Genomic DNA, 21,079 nt, shown 5'->3' with positions numbered 1-21,079 from the left:
GAACATAAGGAGAAAATGGTTGCCAAGAGGAGGAAGAAAGCCCTGATATTTGATCCAACTGTCAAGAAAATAACCTGGGAGTTGGGGCCGATTTTTTAGAGTGTTGAATAATTTAGGTTTGCTGTTAGTAAGTATGCAATTCATAAAGGAGTTCAAATTGAAAAGTATATTAATGAACCTGGTAGGGTGAGGGTAAGATGCATGCATCTAAAATGTCCATGGATCTTGGCTGCAAGCAAAGATGGCAGATCCAACAATTTTAAGGTAAAAAGGTATTGCCCTGTCCACAAATATTACAAAACAAATAAAAACAAGCTTTGCAACTCCAGATACCTAGAAAAACATTACAGGGATAAGATTGTGTGTCAACCAAATATGAAAGTTTGGGAGCTAAAGAAACTCATTAAGGATGAACTGGACATGTATGTTGGTAGGTCTACTATACATAGAGCTAGAGAAAAAATTCTAAAGGAGATAATAAGTGATGTGCATGCTGAGTTCAAGAGACTCTATGATTATAGAGATATTCTATTACAGACAAATTCAGGTACAACTTGTGTTGTGAAGGTAGAAGATCAAGGTGAAGGCAAGCTTGTCTTCAATTCATTTTATGTTTGCTTCTATGCTATGAAAAAAGGATGGTCTGAGGGTTGCAGAAGGATAATTGGCCTTGATGGTTGTTTTCTAAAAGGCATTTGTAAGGGTCAACTTCTTGTAGCAGTATCAAAGGATGGAAATAATCAGATGTTTCCTATAGCTTGGGCCATTGTAGAGGTTGAGAACAGTTTCACTTGGACATGGTTTCTGAAGTGTGTGACTCATGACTTAGAGCTTCAAGATGGAAGGGATCTTACTATCATGTCTGATATGCAAAAGGGTGAATATATTCTTCTGTTTCTGTTTTCTATCAATATTTATTTTTTCTAATTTTTGTTTCTGTTGGCAACTAATTCAATTCTTTTTATGTTTAAGGGATTGCTTAAAGCTGTATCAGAAGTGTTGCCTGAAAGTGAACATAGGTGGTGTGCCAGACATATATTAGCAAACTGGTCCAAAGATTGGAGAGGATTAGAGAGGAGAAACAACTTCTGGAGGTGTGCTAGAGCATCATGTGTAGCAGAATTAAATTTTCACCTGGACAGTTTGAATATGCTTGGGAATGGGATATGTGAGAGCCTCTTGAGGTATAACAAGGAAACCTGGTGTAGAACATACTTCAACTGTGACAGGAAATGTGATATAATTGACAACAATATGTGCGAGACATTTAATGCTTGGATACTTGCTGCTCGACACAAGACAATTATCACAATGTTGGAGGAAATTATAGTGAAGATGATGGAGAGAATAGGAAAGTTGAGGGAGTTTGCAGATACATGGATATGTGATATATCCCCAATTGCTATGAAGGTGTATCAGGATAATATGGCCCAATCTATGAGGTTTACAATCAAGTGGAATGGTGAATATGGCTATGAGGTTGAGGATACCTCATTAAGAGTGGTGCTGAAGTATTGTGTGAATATGCAAGCTCAAACTTGTACATGCAGGTCATGGATGCTGAAGGGTATCCCTTGTGCTCATGCCATTGCTGCTATGCATTTCAAGAACCTTGACCCAATTAACTACATATCTCACTGGTACCACAAATCCACCTATCTGAAGGCATATTCAACATTCATCCAGCCTGTGTCAAACATGCAGATGTGGCCAACATCTACCAATCCACCAATTGAACCCCCACCAATTAAAAAGATGCCTGGCAGACCAAAGAAGAAGAGAAGAAGAGAAGAAACTAAACATCCTACTTCTGGAAAGCTTTCAAGAAGGGGCATGGAGATGACTTGTTCAAACTGTGGTGGATATGGATACAACAAGAGGAGCTGCCCTAAGAAAGCAAGGCCTGCAGATTCTACTCCAGCAAATGCTTCATATATCCAAAGATGTGAAGGAAGAGGAAGAGGCAGAGCAAGAGGAACAGGAACTCCAACTACTTCTGCCCCTGCTGCTGCTGGTAGAGGAAGAGGAACTGCTGCTAGTAGAGGAAGAGGAACTGGTAGTGGTAGGGGAAGTTCTGGGTTTGGACTATTTCAATCAAGCAGTGGGTTCACAAGTTTTTCTGTAAGTAGTTCAAAGTTAATTTTATATCTTGTTTGCTTTAACAACTTTACTGAATATTTTTTGTTTTTGGCAGTCTGGTGGAGGTAAGCCAAGAGTGGTCTCTCATGGTGGTGAAAAGAGGTCCTCGGCAGATATTTTGGAGTGTGCATACAAGCCAAGAAGTGGTGTAAAATGGAATGGTAGACCAGTCATTACTAGAAGACAACTTGAAAGAACTACTGCAACTCGTTCCAGAACTACCTCATCTCAATCCAATTTAAGTCAAGCAAGTTCATCATCCCAGCCATCCCAGAACAACCACTGAATTCTGTTATTGTCACTGTTAATTTATTTTGGAACTGCTGTAATTTCCCTTTGGAACTGTAATTTATTTTGGAATTGATGTTAGGTTAATTCGGAACTGCTATTTAGGTTTGCTGTTAGTGTTGTTATTTTGTTAAGGCAGCCTGTTGTTATTTGGTATGCTGTAAAACTGGCAGCGTATATTTTTGTTAAGGCAGGCTGCTGCTATTAGGTGACTGTAATAAACACCTTTACTCTATGATGAAATATATTTTTAGTATTGTTTGATAATTTCTGGGCAGATGTGTCTTTAGTGTTGTATGAATGCTGTTATTTTGGTATGTTGTTAAGCATTTTTGCTGTCATTTTTGTATGTTGTTATTTCTGGAAAATTTCAGCATTTGAGTTGTATATCAACCACTATTTGACTGTGTTTCAGTGTTTTATCAGTCATAATTTGAGTTGTGTTTTAACTGCACTATCATCTCACATAGCAACAAAGTCAAACGAAACAACATTAACAATTGCCAAAAAAATCATTCAACTCACACAGCAACAAACTCAAACAAAACAACATTAACAATTGCCAAAAGATTTCATTCATTTCTAACAAAGGGATACAAAATCTACCAAAAAACCTCATTCATTTTCTTACATTATATAACAATCTTTAGAACTACCTAACACAATCAACTTCAACACAATTGCAATTAAAATCAGCACACACAATCTCCTCCAATTTATTTGGTTTCTATTTTCCTTCAACAATGCATCAAATGCCCTCTTCTTCTTCAGCAGACCCAAAATCACCATTTTCAAGTGCTCTGGAGTTGGGGGTCAAACCACATAAAGAAATTACATGTCGATCGTCTGTCCCTCTGAAAAATTGAAGAGAGAAAATTATTACGAAATATAAAATTGATTAGAAAAGTACAATTGATATTTACCTCATAAAATGGACATCCGTAAAATCGACGACCTGGATTATCAACGCTCCATGACTGTATCACTACAGCTTCTTCACCACAATAGCAAAATTTTCTCAGATTATGCATTTTCCCAAACCTTAAAATTGATCCCTAGAAATTTAACCCTTATGTCAAAAAATATAAGGAAGAAATAGAAGAAGATTGCAATATTGGCTTCGAGCTTCAAGAAGAGGAATAAATTTTGGCTTCAAGAAGATAAAATTTTCTTTAATTTAGAGCTTTCAAGGAGGAAGAAGAGGATGAAAATCGGGTTAGTATAGATAGAAATGGGTTAAGGCCCTTTTAATCTTTTAAAAAGGGTCGTTGGAATGTGTTTTTGACCGTTTATTAAAGACAGAAATTGTCTTGAAATAGTGTCTACGCGCTTGGTCCAGTTTGTATTACACGCGCTTAGACCTGGTCAAAGGAGGTGTGTACTAGGCACGCTTTAGAAAGGTTGCGTGTGTAAGGTTATTATGGTCCACAGAAAGTGTGTAAGCGGGATTTGGGCTATAGTTCGGGTGACAACTTATGTAATTTCCCTAAAAAGAAAACCAATGGAGCTGACTGGCAAATTGGCAACGCTTCTATTCTCTATAAAAGAGATGTATATGCCATGTTGCCTGTAAATAGAGGCAAATCTACAGCAAATTTTGGGGTTTAACTAAACTCACTATTTTCTGCTCGAACCACTTATACATATGTTTTAAAAAAATAAAAAATGTAAAGATATGACAGATCATATTCATTCTGAACCTGTTAACTCTGTTGCGGAAGCCAAATGTATATAGTGTGAATGAGTCACAACTACTACACCAAAAATTATGGCAGCCACTAAATGATAAATAAGACAATAATACAACAATAAAAGGAACACCAGAATTTACGAGGTTCGGCCAATTTTGCCTACTTCCTCGGACACAACCAATATTTTATTCCACTCCAAAAATACAAGTGAAATAATACTAAAGAGAGAAGATACAAATGCCTTAAGAAGAAAAGAAGACAAATGAGAGGTGTGTTTAAATTCTAAATATTAGGCCTTCTTTCATAGGGTGAAGTACCAACCAAAATTGGTACCACCGATGTGGGCATTTTGCCAAACTTCAACAAATCTCCACCTTGGCAAAATTCCACATTTTCAATTCTCTCTCAATAACAAATTTTGGTTGTGTCTTCATCTTCAATCTTCAGTGTTCAACAATGTTGATCAAATCCAAACAATGTTGAAACTTGACCGCAATCACCACCTTTGTCAGCATATCAGCAGGATTCTCCGTAGTATGAATTTTCTTTACCGTGACTCCGCCTTCTTCTATGATTTCTCGTACAAAATGATACCGAACAACAATGTTCTTCGTCCTTGCATAATAAACTTGGCTCTTCGCTAATTGAATAACACTTTGACTATCACAAAAAATTATGATACTTTTTTGTTCAACACGAAGCTCTTTTAGCAACCCTTGAAGCCAAATTGCTTCCTTCACAGCCTCTGTAATAGCCATGTACTCTGCCTCTGTTGTAGACAAAGCAACTGTTGACCGCAAAATAGACTTCCAACTAACTGGTGCCTTTGCAGAAGAAAACACATAACCAGTAGTTGATTTTCGTTTGTCCAGATCACCCGCAAAATCTGAGTCACAATATCCAACTACAGATTGACTGCCTTCCTGCTCAAAAATTAACCCAATATCTACAGTATTATGAATATACCGTAGAATCCACTTCACAGCTTGTTAATGCTCATTTCCTGGATTATGCATATATCTGCTAATAACTCCAACAACTTGTGAAATGTCAGGTCTCGTACAGACCATTGCATACATCAAGCTACCAACAACATTTGCGTATGGTACCTTGACATATACTCCTGTTAAGCTTCATCTTTTGGCGACATAGTAGTACTTAGCTTAAAATGGGGAGCAAGTGGAGTACTAACTGGATTAGTCTTTTCATTTATGCCAAAACGTTGTAGTACTCTTTTCAAATATTCTTTTTGAGATAAACAGAGTTTCTTTGAACGTCTATCTCTTATTATCTCCATGCCAAGAATTTTCTTTGCCTCACCCAGATCCTTCATCTCGAACTCCTTCTTCAGTTGAATCTTCAACTTATCAATTTCTTCCGAATTCTTGGAAGCTATCAACATATCATCAACATATAAGAGAAGATATACAACAGAACCATCTTTAAGCTTGCGCAAATACACACAATGATCGTATTTGCTTCTCTTGTACCCTTGCCACAACATAAACTTGTCAAATCGCTTGTACCATTGTCTAGAAGATTGTTTCAATCCGTACAATGATTTTTCAAGTTTGCATACCATATTTTATTTTCCAACAACTTTGAATCCTTCTGGCTGAGTTATGTAGATTTCCTCCTCCAAGTTTCCATGTAAAAACGCAGTTTTTACATCCATATGAACTAGTTCCAAATCCAACTGTGCTACCAAAGACAATATAATTCTAATGGAGGAATGTTTTACAACTGGAGAAAATACTTCATTGTAATCAATTCCATCCTTTTGAGCATATCCTTTGGCCACCAATCTTGCTTCGTAGTGAACACCTTCTTAGTTAGGAAATCCTTCTTTCTTTGCAAATACCCATTTGCACCCAATTGCTTTCTTTCCCTTCGGGAGATTAGCCAATCTCCATGTATGATTCTAACGAAGGGATTGCATTTCATCATTCATGGCAATCCTTCACTTATCTTCTTCTGAACTTTGGACTGCGTCTTTATAGGTGGTAGAAACATCATCAGCTACAATTGAGGCGACACAAGCAACCGTCTCTATAAGACGAACAAGTTTTGTTATTGTCCTTTTTGGCCTGCTAGTTGCTATTGATTTAAGTTGTTGTTGAGGTTCCTGAGTTGGAATCTCCCTTTCTACTAGCTCTTCTTCCAGAGGATAATTTTCATTTGTTTCCTCCTCTGCTTCTTGTGTAGGAAAAATAAATTTTCCCTCACACTGCACCTGCTTAGAAGCACCCTCATTTAGTTTGGTATCTTCTGTTACCTTATTTACCATAGCAGATTCATCAAAGGTAACATCTCTGCTGAATATTACTTTCTTTGTCATAGGACACCATAAGCGGTATCCTTTGACTCTAGAAGTAATCCCCATAAAAATAGCCTTCTTTGCCCTTAGATCCAATTTTGTTTCTGTCACATGATAATATGCAGTTGAGCCAAATACGTGCAAAGAGTCATAATCTACAACAGGCTTTCCATACCATTTTTCAAATGGTGTCTTGCCATCAATAGCAGCAGATGGTAGGCGATTAATGAGGTGGCATGCATATGTAACTGCCTCAGCCCAAAATTCTTTGCCCAAGCCAACATTAGACAACATACACCGTATCTTCTTCAGCAAGGTCCGGTTCATACGTTCTGCCACTCCATTCTGTTGTGGTATATGTCTGACAGTGAAGTGCCGGACGATGCCATCATTTTCACAGACCTTATTAAAATGGTCATTTTTGTATTCACCTCTATTGTCTGTGCGAATACACATGATCCTCCTTCCTGTTTGATTCTCCACCATCATTTTCCATTTGAGAAAAATTTCCAACACTTCATCTTTGCTCTTCATTGTATACACCCACACTCTTCGGGAAAAATCATCAACAAAGGTTACAAAATAGTGCTTCCCACCCAATGAAGGTATTTTGGAAGGACCCCAAACATCAGAGTGTACATAATCCAAAATACCTTTAGTATTATGCATTGTTGTACCAAATTTAACCCTTGTTTGTTTCTCTTTGACACAATGCTCGCAAAACTCCAAGTTGCAAGCCTTTACTCCTTTTAACAATCCTTGATCTGATAAAGTTTTCAAGGATGTACCTCCAGCATGTCCCAAGCGCATGTGCTATAGCCTGGTTGCTTCTGCCTCTTTTTCGTTACTGGATGTTACTGTCGTTGTCCCAATAACTATACTACCGCGATAACGGTACATGTTATTGTTCTTCCGATTGGCCTTCATTACCACTAGTGCACCGGAGCATACTCTCATCACTCCATTTTCTGCAATGATTTTGAACCCTTTTGATTCTAGGGCTCCCACAGAGATGAGATTCTTTTTCAAATCCGGTACATATCGAACATCTGTTAATGTTCTGATCATTCCATCATGGTTCCTTAATCGTATTAAACCAATGCCATATGAGGTAAGAGGGTTGTTATCCGCTATGTGGACGACTCCATATTCTCCTTCTTGAAAATCCACGAACCAGTCCCTGTTGGGACACATATGATAGCTACAAGCCGAGTCCATCAACCATATGTCTGATAATGTTGATGACTCTGTTGTAACTAATGAGAAGTCTGAATCATCACCATCAGTTACATTTGAATCCATAATGGTCTTTCCATTGTTATGTTTGACCTTATTCTTCAACTTCGGACAGTCTTTCTTCCAGTGTCTTTTTCTCGACAAAAGGCACATTTATCTTTGCTGGGTCTAGATCTTGACTTTGATCTTCCTTTCTTTGTCCTCGTTTGATTTTGAGGACGACCCCTTACAACCAGTGCTTCTCCTTCTCCGTCCTTTTGTTTTTCTCCCTTTCTTTGTTTATAGTTGTACAAAGCCGAACAAACTTCTCTGAGAGAAATTTCGTCATTCCCATGGAGTAGAGTAGTTTCAAGGTGCTCGTACTCATCAGGAAGTGACCCCAACAACATCAAGGCCAAGTCACCATCATCAAAAGTTGCATCCATATTTTGCAAATATGTGACCAACTTATTGAAACTGGTGATATGTTCATTCATCGTGGTACCAGGAACATAGGTGAAGCGAAACAGTCTCTTCTTCATGTACAATTTATTTTGACTGTTTTCTTCAAAAATTTATCCTCCAGTGCTTTCCATAATTTACTTGCAGAAGTTTCCTTTGTGTATGGATATTTCTGCTCTCTAGCAAGGTGGGATCGAATGGTACCGCAAGCAACACGATTGATAATTCTCCAATCTTCTTCTCTAATAACATCTGGTCTTTTTTCTTCAATAGCAAGATCTAGCCCTTGTTGAAAAAGGACATCTAGACCCTCGCCTTGCCACATCCCAAAATGTCCTGACCCGTCAAAAATTTTTACCGCAAATTTCGCATTTGACACAATTCTTGTCATAAGCGAAGATGCCAATGATGATGTATTGCTGACACTTGATGTAGATTCTTCTTGTTTATTGTCTCCCATCTTTGACACAAATATTATTTAATAGCTGACGACACAAATCAAGATTATTTCCTTTCTGGTGTGGAAGATCAGACTAAGCTGCAACCACAGAGCATACTCAGACAGAACCTTGACTCAGTTACCAAGATAAATCTTTTCTGATATGGAAGATCAGACTATGCTGCAACCACAGAGCATACTTAGACAGTACCTTGGCTCTGATACCAATTGTTGCGGAAGCCAAATGTATATAGTGTGTATGATTCACAACTACTATACCAAAAATTATGACAACCACCAAATAATAAATAAGAGAATAAAGCAACAATAAAAGGAACACTAGAATTTACGAGGTTCGGCCAATTTTGCCTACTTACTCGGACGCAACCAATATTTTATTCCACTCCAAAAATACAAGTGAAATAATACTAAAGAGAGAAGATACAAATGCCTTAAAAAGATAAGAAAGCAAATGAGAGGTGTGTTTAAATCCTAAACATTAGGCCTTCTTTCATAGGGTGAAGTTGAGACTTTGGCACTCAACAAACTTTAAATCTTGAATTTGCCTCTACCTACAAAGACTTCAAAGCAGCGTGGATGTTCCTTCCAATATGTACTTAGCATCATGTGCATGCTTTCTGATTACAGCAAGGCCAACAGTCGCGGCACGATGCATTTGAGCTCCCAGCCTCCCACATTATCATGAGGTAGGACTTTGTTCAGAATTCTTAGACAACTTTGCTTGAGTAAGCCTGTCCAAGATAGCAGGTTGCAAAGGAATGGGATCAAGACAACGTTCAGCAGCAGCAACAATTACCTGTTCAGCAAGAAACACTCTTTATCATTTGTTGCTAGATAAAAATGGTTGGAGCATGCTACTTCCAGTATATGCAGTGACAAGCAACTGGATGATTTATACTACAATTTACAAAGGAGAGGGGGGGGGGAGAGGTCGGGAAGGGAGCTAGGGAGGGATGGTCACTGAAGAAGGCAAAACAGGTATAAATCATTGACATAGTAGCTTTTAAGTACAAACGCATAGGACATTCCGTCTTTACCTCATCAAGCAAAAAATCAACAGCAGCTTCATCTTCAGCAGTATCCTTAAGAGTGGTCTTAAGAAAATGAATGTCCAGCTGAATTTGTTGAAATCCACTTCGGTTAAAAGTCTGAAGTCGGACAAATTCTTGTAAACTCTTCAAGAAAAGTTTGATAATAGCAGTTACGACGGATTCCTGCACATTAAGTAATTCTTATTCAATGATTTCTAAAATTATTGCAGGTTGTTAAGTTACAAACACTAGAACCAAACCTGTGTGTGTTCAACTTTAGTAAAAATTTCCATCTTCTGCTTGAACAATTTTGCTAAATGGGACTCAAAAAGCTGACTCCTGGCCTTTTGGGTATTTGAACGTACCAATTTATCATCTCTCAATGGATTACTACGAGAAGATGTATTACTCCCGTTGGTGTCTGTACGCCGATGCTTATGGTGGAGCCCTTCAGGCAATATTTGCTTTACTTCATTAAGGATTGTATCCAGCTGAAAATGAGATCAAACAGGAAAAGGTTAAGTTTTCAACTAAACTATTGTCATATTGTTGTTGTACTATTATTGGAGAAGAAACTGTAGTGTGTCATATAAGTTAAAAGGTGCCACTTTTCGCCCCTCTTGGTGCTTCAGTATCCTATTACAAAAACCTGATCTTGGAACAGGAAGAGAAGACGAAACACGCAGCACTTACCTCCTGGAGAAGCAGATCAATGAACATATGAACTTCCCTGGGCTCTTTGTGCTATACAAAGAGGGAATAGAAATAGGGATGTAGGGCAAAATTAGCACAAGCCATCATTATAATGCGCTTAACAGTGATTAGTGTTAGCTGACGATGTCTGCTTACCTTAACCCAATTGGGTGTTGCAAACCTCTTCTTCAACAGAATCAGTATCTTCCGAGTTTTCATGCTTATATACTGAAGCAGGAGATTGAAATAGAGTTAAAACTCAGTTTTTTTTTAATTATTATTATTTTTTATTAAACTCTAGTTAAAAAGTAACTCAAAGTTATGAGGAAAAAAAAGATTAAACTCTATTAGCTATCTACCAACGAAGGTAATAAAAAAATATCACAAGCTTCATTTTCATTAATATAAATAACATAATTCATACAGAAAAATTTAGCACCGTATGCTCAATGATTCAGGTGCTCCAATTTTCACAATAAAATGGAGAATAGTAATTTAAATGGAAATGACTGACAAAGTTTGCAGGCTAGACCTAAAATTGATTCCCAGAAAAAATAAATTCATATATCCAAAACAAAAAAATATTGTTTTTGTGACTAATCAAATGAAATAAGAATAATGGTTTTGTAACTTATCAGAAAAGCAAAAACAATGGAAATGCTGTTTTTGTATACTGCAATAACCTCTCTGTCCCAATGAAAGACTCTGGCAGTATACATTTGCAATGACATAAGTTTATCATCGAAGGCCTAAATGGGTATCAAAGCTACTAAATACAATTATGAAACAGCAAAAACTAGACAAAGTAAACTTCCTCTATAGATCAAATAAATTAATCCGTACACCTCTGGCAAAGTCAACCAGTAAAACAAAAAACAGGGAGATGTTTGTGGAAGTACGAAAATGTTCAGAATTCAGATACATACATGCTGCAAGAGTTCTTCACCAGCTGATTGAAAGATAAGACAGATTTCTGCAGGAATAAAAGCTGGACCATTGTCATGGCCCCGAGACCCACCACCAGACAAAGAAGATATTTCCTGAAATTTTGAGAAATTCAAAAAGCTCATTTAGATGGGGCAGATAAGGTAACTGTACTGAGGTAATGATTAGACAACTCCTTGCCTCGCTAATTCTGGTAATGGCATTTTGCTCAATGAAAACAGAGAGCTGAGCCAGCAAAAGAACAAGCCCAGGAAGTACTTTATCACCCTCCCCAAAGATAAGGTCCTGATTAGCTGAATATTTCTTTCCCGACAGCACGAGAAATTGATCATTAAGCTTCCCGAAGAAGTCCTGAAATCCTTCTTGCACCCAGTCAATGATAAAGTCTGTCAACGCTGATAGCACTTCCAAGTTCTCATCAAGAAGTCGACGAAAATCCTGTTATACGAAAAATCAAAGTAAAAGTACAATAAGTACACAATTAACTGGAAATCTAGAAGCTGCACTCTGATAGAGTGTATCTGAAGTCAAGATGCAATGGTGCTAGTTTTAACCATTGCTACTTTCTGATCTTATAGTTTTTTCCAGAATAAAAAAATTTAGGAGGTATGCTCAGTCATTTTCGCAGCATCTTTAGTACAGTTGTGTCACCTTCCTGATATTTTTGGCATCATAAAATTTTTCTGTCTGTTACTTGAGATCAAACTTAGAGTGACCCTTTATAACAGCAAAGATCGAAGTAGGTCAGTAGTTATAGCGGCAGAAAATTTTAATGCGCCCTCATGTCATGTAGTAATATAACTTCATCAGTAAAGACTTTGGTTCACAGTACTCCACTATTCAAGAAGCTCTAGATGCATATCACAGAATAATCCACATGAAAAAGAACTCACTCGGTGTTACTGGTACATGGTTCTTACCTATACCTTGTAAAACAATATCATTTTAGTTCCCAAGGGATTCGCCAACACTATAGCTCCATTCATAGGTTTGGTGGAAATCCTCTTTGATCTAGTAATTCCACATGTTTTCTACAATTCTTAAATCATTCTCTGGGTAGAATCAAATGGTGAAAGAAAAGAAATACGGAGGCTAGGGTACGAAACCAATCATCAGAAACCAGCTTTAAGAACCAGTCCCACTGAAAACTAAAAGGACAGCAGCTTTGATAATCTTTGAACCTACTTATGAATTTTTGATACAGAGATTCACGATTAGTTCTTAATTCATATAAAGCCACAGAACTACTTTTACCAGTAAGGCATCCATGCTGCCTTGAACTAATGCATTTTTGCTGATCTCAAGGGCAGCCTGCAAAGGATACTCTTCCTCAATTACACCCTTTTGATTATCATGAACTTTTACAAGAGTGCCTGCCAATTTAAAAGAAAGTAAAGCAACAGTCAAACTCGGACTGGTTTAGAGCTCATGTCAAACAAGTGGTTTAATATTAAAGGTCATTTTCTTTGATAGAACTAATGTACCATCTAAAGGAAGTTAAGATTTTGGATTAACCCAAATAATATCATAAAAAGATAGTCACAATTTGTGCATTAAATTCTGAATGTCAGATGATACAACATATAAGATGGACCTCAGACTTCTGAAGAATATTTGCCAGTTTTTATCCTCTAAAAGACAAATGATAATCTAATTATTTTGGTTATCTTCTTGATAAACTTTGCTAAATCACGTCACGATTCACAAGATCCAATATAGGACAGAGTAGCTATCTAAGAAGAAATAATGAGGTTCTGGATTTACTTTGTGCAAATTAGTAGTTTTCCGTTTTACACACCCTTCTTAAAAATTCCGTTACATCTCTTAAACCTAAAAACTAGCATATTTAGTATGAGTCAAGTTTTAGATTTTTTATCCAGCAGTGCCAGTTTAAAAGGATATACCTGAAAAATCGAGCAGAAGATGACTAAATCTGCTAGCAACATATTGTTTGATAGCAACATGAGCAGCCTAAAACACACAGGATTTATCAGATATACCAAACCCATCACTGTAACAACAGACCTCAGTCGAACAAGATGAATCCATATAGTGTTCATTTCTATTATAAGCAACCTCAAATGTAAAATCACGTAGACCAGCCTCTGGCAGCACTTCATCCATCAGAAGCACATTTGTCCAAGTTACCCCTGAGGAAAAATTGTGTGTAAAAGAACAATTTGCATCAGACCATAATTAGCAGTCACTACGTGCATAAGTGGTGTCTACAAAGAGCCAACAACAACAACAACAACCCAGTAAAATCCCACTAGTGGGGTCTGGGGAGGGTAGTGTGTACGCATACCTTACTACCCGAAGGAGTAGAGAGGCTGTTTCCGAAAGACCCTCGGCTCAAAAAAACAAAAAGAAAAAAGAAGACAATATTAGCAATACCACATAAATCATAGAAAAAATAGGAAAAACATAAAATCCAGAAGAAAGATGCAAAGCAAAAGCGTTAGTATTGCGATCAAAAATGAAAAGGTAGAAAAGTAAAACGAAAAGTGCTAAGCTTAAATAAAGCACGAAAAACTAATAGTTATACATACACACACACGCTCGTCAATCAATAACCATGAAAACAAACAACAATTATAAGGGTAGAAGAATTGGAAGACTGTAATTAAAAGAAATATATGAAGTTAAAAACCGAGTCAATTTTTTTTTTTGGGTGGGGTGGGTGGGTGGGTGGGGGGGGATATAAAGATTTGTGGACTGATTTTCTTGTACTAAAGTTTGTATTACATATACCTAATTTAGTAATTACAATCATATTCATCACAACGTTCCTAATCAATCAAAAACTTGCTTTCTTGGCTAAATTTATTGTTTAGTGCTGTCTCTTCGTGATCATGAGCCTGATAAAACTTTGACCTTTCAAAAAAAGTAGTCATTGACAGGGTTTGGTGAGACGCATACTGTAGCATGCCTTGCACCTCACTTTGGGGTTCAAGCACACCTTCGACAAAACTAATAGCTAGGTTACAGTAGCATATCACTAGAAAGTTTTTTGTGACAATTAAAAAGCTAAATACTTACATAAGATAAAACCAACTAAAAGAATCAAGAGTTAATCAAGGCCTAAATGATCCTCAAAACCAAGTGTGAAACATAGAAAGTATCAACTAGAAAGGAGAATCACAATTCTTCAAAATATGAGCGTGTGTTCCTCTTGGTATTAGCTTCTCTTATTGTCCTTCTGCATTAGCATATCATAATATTTCCGAACCAAACCCCAGGTAATATCACACATGGTCACTAAGTTTTACCTGTTGTATTAGTAAAGTCACAAAAAATACTTCAATGAATTGTATTTTCTGCGCAACTAACACATTGTTCAGTGACTTTAATGAGACAAAAAATAGTTTTGTGACTTTACTAATACAACATATAAAGTTTAGCAACCTTGCATGAAATTAACCAAGAAAAGAAGACAGTATCCTCCCTAGAGACATTGCGTTTCAGCCATGTATGGATCAACATTTCCAAAAGTGCTCTTGAGACAAAGCTTGCATAAGCATCATTCTCCTTCTGAAATGACAAGTGGACAGGATTTTGCCAAAGATAGAACAATAATAACAAGTACAAGTCAAATAGGACTGAGCTGCCTTGCAAGTTGGAAGATGGTAAGATGGCCTGTAAGGCAGTATCATTTATGGTCATATGAGAGAAGCAACAACAGTTCGTTTTGACAAAAAGCAAAGCACATAGAGAATTTAAAACCTTCAGCCCGCTGTCCTAGATGCTAAACCTAACCAAGCATAGAGCGAGTTGAACTAATGTGTTTTTGTCAAGTGCTACAAAAATAGCAGATGGCAGATGGTGAAAGATAATGATGGCTATGAATCCCTGGAGAAAGGCGAAAGAGAAGCACCTAACTTAGAAAACAAAGTAAAGATCAACACTAAATGTGACGATGGAAGTAATGGCGAGTGGAACTTACGCAACATGCCAACAAGGTCTGCTGAGGCAAGCTGCTTCTTGATGTACTGTTGTGTGGCTTCAAAGTGCCTAAAGTTTTCAACAGAGGTGCTCTGTTATACTGATCAGGTTTAGAAATTAATGCACAAATAATATCCAGAAAGCAAGATCAAGTTCAGCCATGAAGCGAAGAGGAGGAAAAAAGAAGTGCACCCATACTTTGTAGCTAAGGTTTTTGCAAGTCTAAAGAGCTGTTGTTCGGAATCAGGGAAAATAACTCGGTAAGCGCGGACAGCCTCAGCAAATTCACGAATAGAAGCCTAAATTTGTAAAGAGGACAATTTATCAAGTACAGTTCGAGAACTGGAAAGGAGAAAAATAAGTGATACTCCAAAGTTTGGCAGAAGCATATTTAAGCTATCATATCTGTTTTCTTTGGTATTGCCACCCACTGACAGAAAATCACCATTTCTTTTTTATGTGATACCGGCATGAGCAGATGCCACCTCTCTTAGTGACGTATATTCTCTTTCATACAAATGTGAAGGTCATGCCAGATGAAGTTTATTAATTGTTTATAGATGGTTAGAAGTTCTTTTTTAAGTACTAAATGCACTCTTAATCTTGCATTCCTTCCCTTTTTCTTTTGATAGGTTTAAAGTGGAAAAATTCCAAGCATATTAATTATATTGCTTTGACATACCTCATGAGCACAAGAAGAAGGCGATAACGGAATCCCCCCAAGGTCTGATGAAGAATGTCTTATTTCCTGAGATTCTAGATGAAGGTCCACAAGGAACTCTTCTAACTTTTTAAAGAGTTGCACCTTCAAATTATTAACCTGCAACATAGACATATAATTCCAAAGGCAAAGTCACAACAACAAGAAATTTGAACTTCCACTCCTCTTTATTGCACTACAAGTTTGAAGATTATAGGATAGCAGAGTTGTTGTATCTAGAGGGATGCAGTTAATTTTATGTCCCTCAATCTTTATATTTACACGAACTTGGATAGTTATTCTCGAGTTGTGTCCACCAGATTGAAGACCAAACCTGGGTGAGTTTACTCTTCTTTTTATTTCTCCCTTTTGCCGTTAGAGAACTTATATTTATCAGAAGCCTGCAACATGTTCCATGTTATGAGACCAGCATACGAAATGGTTGCGTTTTCCCTTATCCCAAGTCTCCAACTATAGTAATTGACCTCAAAATAAATTGAGAAATTCTGATATGTCCTTTACTATTATTTGAGACACTCTTCACATTCTCCAACCTTTACTTGGAAAAGACAAAGCCAAAAAAGAAATGCAGTCATTTGTAGTATATTACACAAAGAAAGCATATTTTAATTTTTTAGGTGTTGAGGACTGAAGGGAGCATAGTTGCAACAGCAAGAGGTGTCGCAGTGTGACCAAAAAGTGACAGGTTCAGCTGTGGAAACAACCTCTTGTAGAAATTCAAGATTGTTAAGTAAAGTTGCGCACAATAGACCCAACGTGGTATGGCCCTTCCCGGGCTCCCTTGCATTGCCGGAGCTAAGTGCATTGGACTATCCCTTTGAGGTGTTGAAGAGTGGTTAAACAATACTTTTAGGCTAAAATGTTGACTTCACCACTCTAATTAATTACTGCCACAATAAATAAGGCTAAAATGTTGACTTCACCACCCTCCGAATGACTGGGTGAGGCATGACAAAGACCCAAATATTTGTTTGTAGATACTGCAAAATGTTTGTGAATGTCATAATCAAAGAAATTAAATTTACGAAAAGGTAAAGTGACTGTGACATAAAAATGGGAATGAGGGAACTTTGTAATACATATTTTGCTTCTATGGAAGGAGATGGAGATTCTTATGAAAAATCAAAACTTTCATCTCAAATCAGTTCTAGACCAAAGTGAACCACATGCACCAGAAGACAATAAGACAAGAAGTAGATGGACACGGCAGGAAAAGGAGGAGGCGTGATACAGACCGGAAAATCTAATTGCTTAAGGAGCATAACAGCCTCTGCCCTGGCTTGTATGGATTCGGAATCCGAGAATACCTTGCCCTGAAAAGCAAACAAGAAGTAATATGCATCTGAAGTCCAACTGTGTTTTCTTAACAGTAAAACCAAACAAGTAGGGTACATGTCCAGAAAATTGCATTCCCTACTTTATGTTTATCCTATGCTCCTTCAAAAGTAGTCGCAGGGATCTACTTGGTGCATAGGAATTATACAAACACCGAATCAAGTGGCCACTCCCAACCAAGAAATTGGATCACTCACAGACCTGCAAGGCTTTAATAATGATAGCAACTGCTTCTTCTGAGGCTCGTTTGCACTCCTGAAATGAAGAGTCCCCATATGCCTAGTACAAATAAGTACCATCAGCAAAACTAAGATTTTTAAACGCAATGATATCATGAAAAGGGTAAAGTTATGGACCCAAGGATCCCTACAAACCTTGAAAATGGGCATGGCTCCTGTATAGTATTTTACTGCATCAGCATAGGCTTCTGATTTGATGCACTTTGCTAACCTAGCAGGTAGATCGTATATGAACTGCTTTTTTCCAAAGAAGAGAAAATTTGTGTCACTCAATCATGGCCAGGAACTAATACTTACATTATAGCAGCATAAACATAAAACTGAAATTTATCTGTCTCACCAAAGAAAGTGATATGATGAGCTGAATCAAAAGTCTATTCTGCTGCCAAATAATAATGCACTCTCTCGTTCCAATTTATATGATGTTCATTTGATTTTGGGACGCCACAGCATGTTTGACACCATACTATTTCTATACAACTTTCACAACTTATAAGAATTCAAGTACATTACACTATTCAAATGTTAACTGTGATATGATAATTTCTCTCAAACTTATTGTTTCTTCCATTACGCTAATACAAATATAATAAATAAGTGAATTTAGCATCTTAAACTCCCGTTAAATAGGGTCATATAAAATGAGATTGAGAGAGTATTTTGTATTTCCATTAACAACAGATATAGTTTACAACTTCATCAATCTTTTCATCGGCAATCACCTTCACGTGCCCCTCATACAATCATGTCATCACATATAATGAACAATTAAACAGCTCCAAAGATCAGGCCGGTAAATAATGGCTCATTATTTTGTTCCACTTTTCATCAGGGTACGAAATGGCTTATTCCTTTATTCTTCAATTAATATCTTAATCTAATTACAATGTTAAGAAAATGGACTTTGAGCCTAATTCAACTCCAAAAGCTAGCTTATGAGGCGAGAATTGTTCAAGACCATATTAAGAGACAACTCATTTCCTCAACTAATGTGGGAACACGCACGCCCCTCCGCACTCCCCCCATCCCCCCCCCACACCTAAACGACATGCCCAGGACAACTGGGACGTAGGGAAATTTTCCATAAAATCAGTGCCGGTACGATTCTCCCCCATATGCGGCATGCCTACGTCTGGACAAGTGGAACATAGAGAAATTTTCTATACAATCGGTGTGGGAACGAAATCTTGCCACCTCTTTTCCTCTTCCCCTTCCCTGTAATTATTTAATGTAATGAAAAAATGTAAGCCCAACATTGGAAAACACAACAATGTAGATGAGTTTGGCTCTGATACCATGGACTTGGTCTAACTCAACTAACAAGCTAGCTCATGGAGTGAAGAATTGAGGATGAGCATACGAGAAAACTGTTGCGGAAGCCAAATGTATATAATGTGTATGAATCATAACTACTATACCAAAAATTATGACAACCACCAAATAATAAATAAGACAATAAAGCAACAATAAAAGGAACACCAGAATTTACGAGGTTCGACCAATTTTGCCTACTTCCTCGGACACAACCAATATTTTATTCCACTCCAAAAATACAAGTGAAATAATACTAAATAGAGAAGATACAAATGACTTAAGAAGATAAGAAAACAAATGAAAGGTTTGTCAAAATCCTAAACATTAGGCCTCCTTTTATAGGGAAAAATTCCCTACCAAATGGCTAAACCACCGATGTGGGATTTGCCAAATTCAACAAATCTCCACCTTGGCAAAATTCCACATCTTCAATTTTCTCTCAATAATAAATTTTGGTTGTGTCTTTATCTTCAATCTTTATTGTTCAACAATGTTAATCAAATCCAAACAATGTTGAAACTTGACCGCAGTCACCACTTTTGTCAGCATATCAGCAGGATTCTCTATAGTATGAATTTTCACCATGACTCCACCTTCTTCTATGATTTCTCGTATGAAATGATATCGAACATCAATGTGTTTCGTCCTTGCATGATAAACTTGGTTCTTTGCTAATTGAATAGCACTTTGACTATCACAAAAAATTGTGATACTTTTTTGTCCAATACCAAGCTCTTTTAGCAACCCCTGAAGCCAAATTGCCTCCTTCACAGCCTCTGTAATAGCCATGTACTCTGCCTCTGTTGTAGACAAAGCAACTGTTGACTGCAAAGTAGACTTCCAACTAACTGGTGCCTTTGCAAAAGTAAACACATAACTAGTAGTTGATCTTCGTTTGTCCAGATCACCCGCAAAATCTGAGTCACAATATCCAACTACAGACTGATTGTCTTCCTGCTCAAAAACTAACCCAACATCTACAGTATTGTGAATATACCGTAGAATCCACTTCACAGCTTGTCAATGCTCCTTTCCTGGATTATGAATATATCTGCTAATAACTCCAACAACTTGTGAAATGTCAGGTCTCGTACAGACCATTGCATACATCAAGCTACCAACAACATTTGCGTATGGTACCTTTGACATATACTCTCGTTCAGCTTCATCTTTTGGCAACATAGTAGTACTTAGCTTAAAACGGGGAGCAAGTGGAGTATTAACTGGCTTAGTCTTCTCATCTATGCCAAAGCGCTGTAGTACTCTCTTCAAATATTCTTTCTGAGATAAACAAAGTTTCTTTGAACGTCTATCTCTTATTATCTCCATGCCAAGAATTTTCTTTGCCTCACCCAAATCCTTTATCTCGAACTCCTTCTTCAGTTGAATCTTCAACTTATCAGTTTCTTTCGAATTCTTGGAAACTATCAACATATCATCAACATATAGGAGAAGATATACAAAGGAACCATCTTCAAGCTTGCGCAAATACACACAATGATCGTATTTGCTTCTCTTGTACCCTTGCCGCAACATAAACTTGTCAAATCGCTTGTACCATTGTCTAGAAGATTGTTTCAATCCGTACAATGATTTTTTAAGTTTGCATACCATATTTATTTTCCAGCAACTTTGAATCCTTCTATCTGAGTCATGTAGATTTCCTCCTCCAAGTTTCCATGTAAAAACGCAGTTTTTACATCCATTTGAACTAGTTCCAAATCCAATTGTGCTACCAAAGCCAACATAATTCTAATGGAGTAATGTTTTACAAGTGGAGAAAATACTTTATTGTAATCAATTCCTTTCTTTTGAGCATATCCTTTGGCCACCAATCTTGCTTTGTAGCGAATATCTTCTTGGTTAGGAAATCCTTCTTTCTTTGCAAATACCCATTTGCACTCAATTGCTTTCTTTCCCTTCGGGAGATTGGCCAATCTCCACGTATGATTCTGATGAAGGGACTGTATTTCATCATTCATGGCAGTCCTCCACTTATCTTCTTCTGAACTTTGGACTGTGTCTTTATAAGTGGTAGGAACATCATCAGCTACAATTGAGGCAACACAAGCAACCGTCTCTATAAAAAGAACAAGTTTTGTTATTGTCCTTTTTGGCCTGCTGGTTGCTATTGATTCAAGTTGTTGTTGAGGTTCCCTAGTTGGAATCTCCCTCTCTACTGGCTCTTCTTCCAGAGGATAATCTTCATATGTTTCCTCCTCTGCTTCTTGTGTAGGAAGAATAAATTTTCCCTCAAACTCCACCTGTTTAGAAGTACCCTCATTTT

General features: G+C 37.3%; 2 protein-coding genes across 2 annotated transcripts; one reads left to right on the top strand and one right to left on the bottom strand.

Annotated features, from left to right (window-relative positions):
- The first annotated feature begins 201 nt into the window (after positions 1–201).
- LOC142176066 (uncharacterized) lies at positions 202–2,425 on the top strand. Its single transcript, XM_075243127.1, has 3 exons — positions 202–813; positions 973–2,121; positions 2,195–2,425. The coding sequence occupies exons 1-3, from the start codon at positions 202–204 to the stop codon at positions 2,423–2,425; spliced, it is 1,992 nt and encodes a 663-aa protein (XP_075099228.1).
- Positions 2,426–8,858: 6,433 nt separating this feature from the next.
- Positions 8,859–18,776, bottom strand: LOC107821090 (vacuolar protein sorting-associated protein 51 homolog). Its single transcript, XM_075243126.1, has 18 exons — positions 18,645–18,776; positions 17,819–17,860; positions 17,614–17,712; positions 17,441–17,518; positions 17,140–17,217; positions 15,866–16,003; positions 15,382–15,482; positions 15,185–15,252; positions 13,318–13,391; positions 13,146–13,212; positions 12,496–12,614; positions 11,422–11,679; positions 11,223–11,336; positions 10,453–10,524; positions 10,297–10,347; positions 9,864–10,094; positions 9,610–9,786; positions 8,859–9,368 (listed from the first exon to the last, which is right to left on the bottom strand). Exons 1-18 carry the CDS (start codon positions 18,774–18,776, stop codon positions 9,252–9,254), a joined length of 2,016 nt encoding a protein of 671 aa, XP_075099227.1. The 3' UTR covers positions 8,859–9,251.
- Between the last annotated feature and the right edge of the window lie 2,303 nt (positions 18,777–21,079).

The sequence above is a fragment of the Nicotiana tabacum genome, chromosome 22, assembly GCF_000715075.1.
Source record: "Nicotiana tabacum cultivar K326 chromosome 22, ASM71507v2, whole genome shotgun sequence".
Classification (NCBI taxonomy): Eukaryota; Viridiplantae; Streptophyta; class Magnoliopsida; order Solanales; family Solanaceae; genus Nicotiana; species Nicotiana tabacum.
The sequence above is the reverse complement of the archived record's forward strand: the minus strand, read 5'-3'. Positions and strand labels throughout refer to the sequence as shown.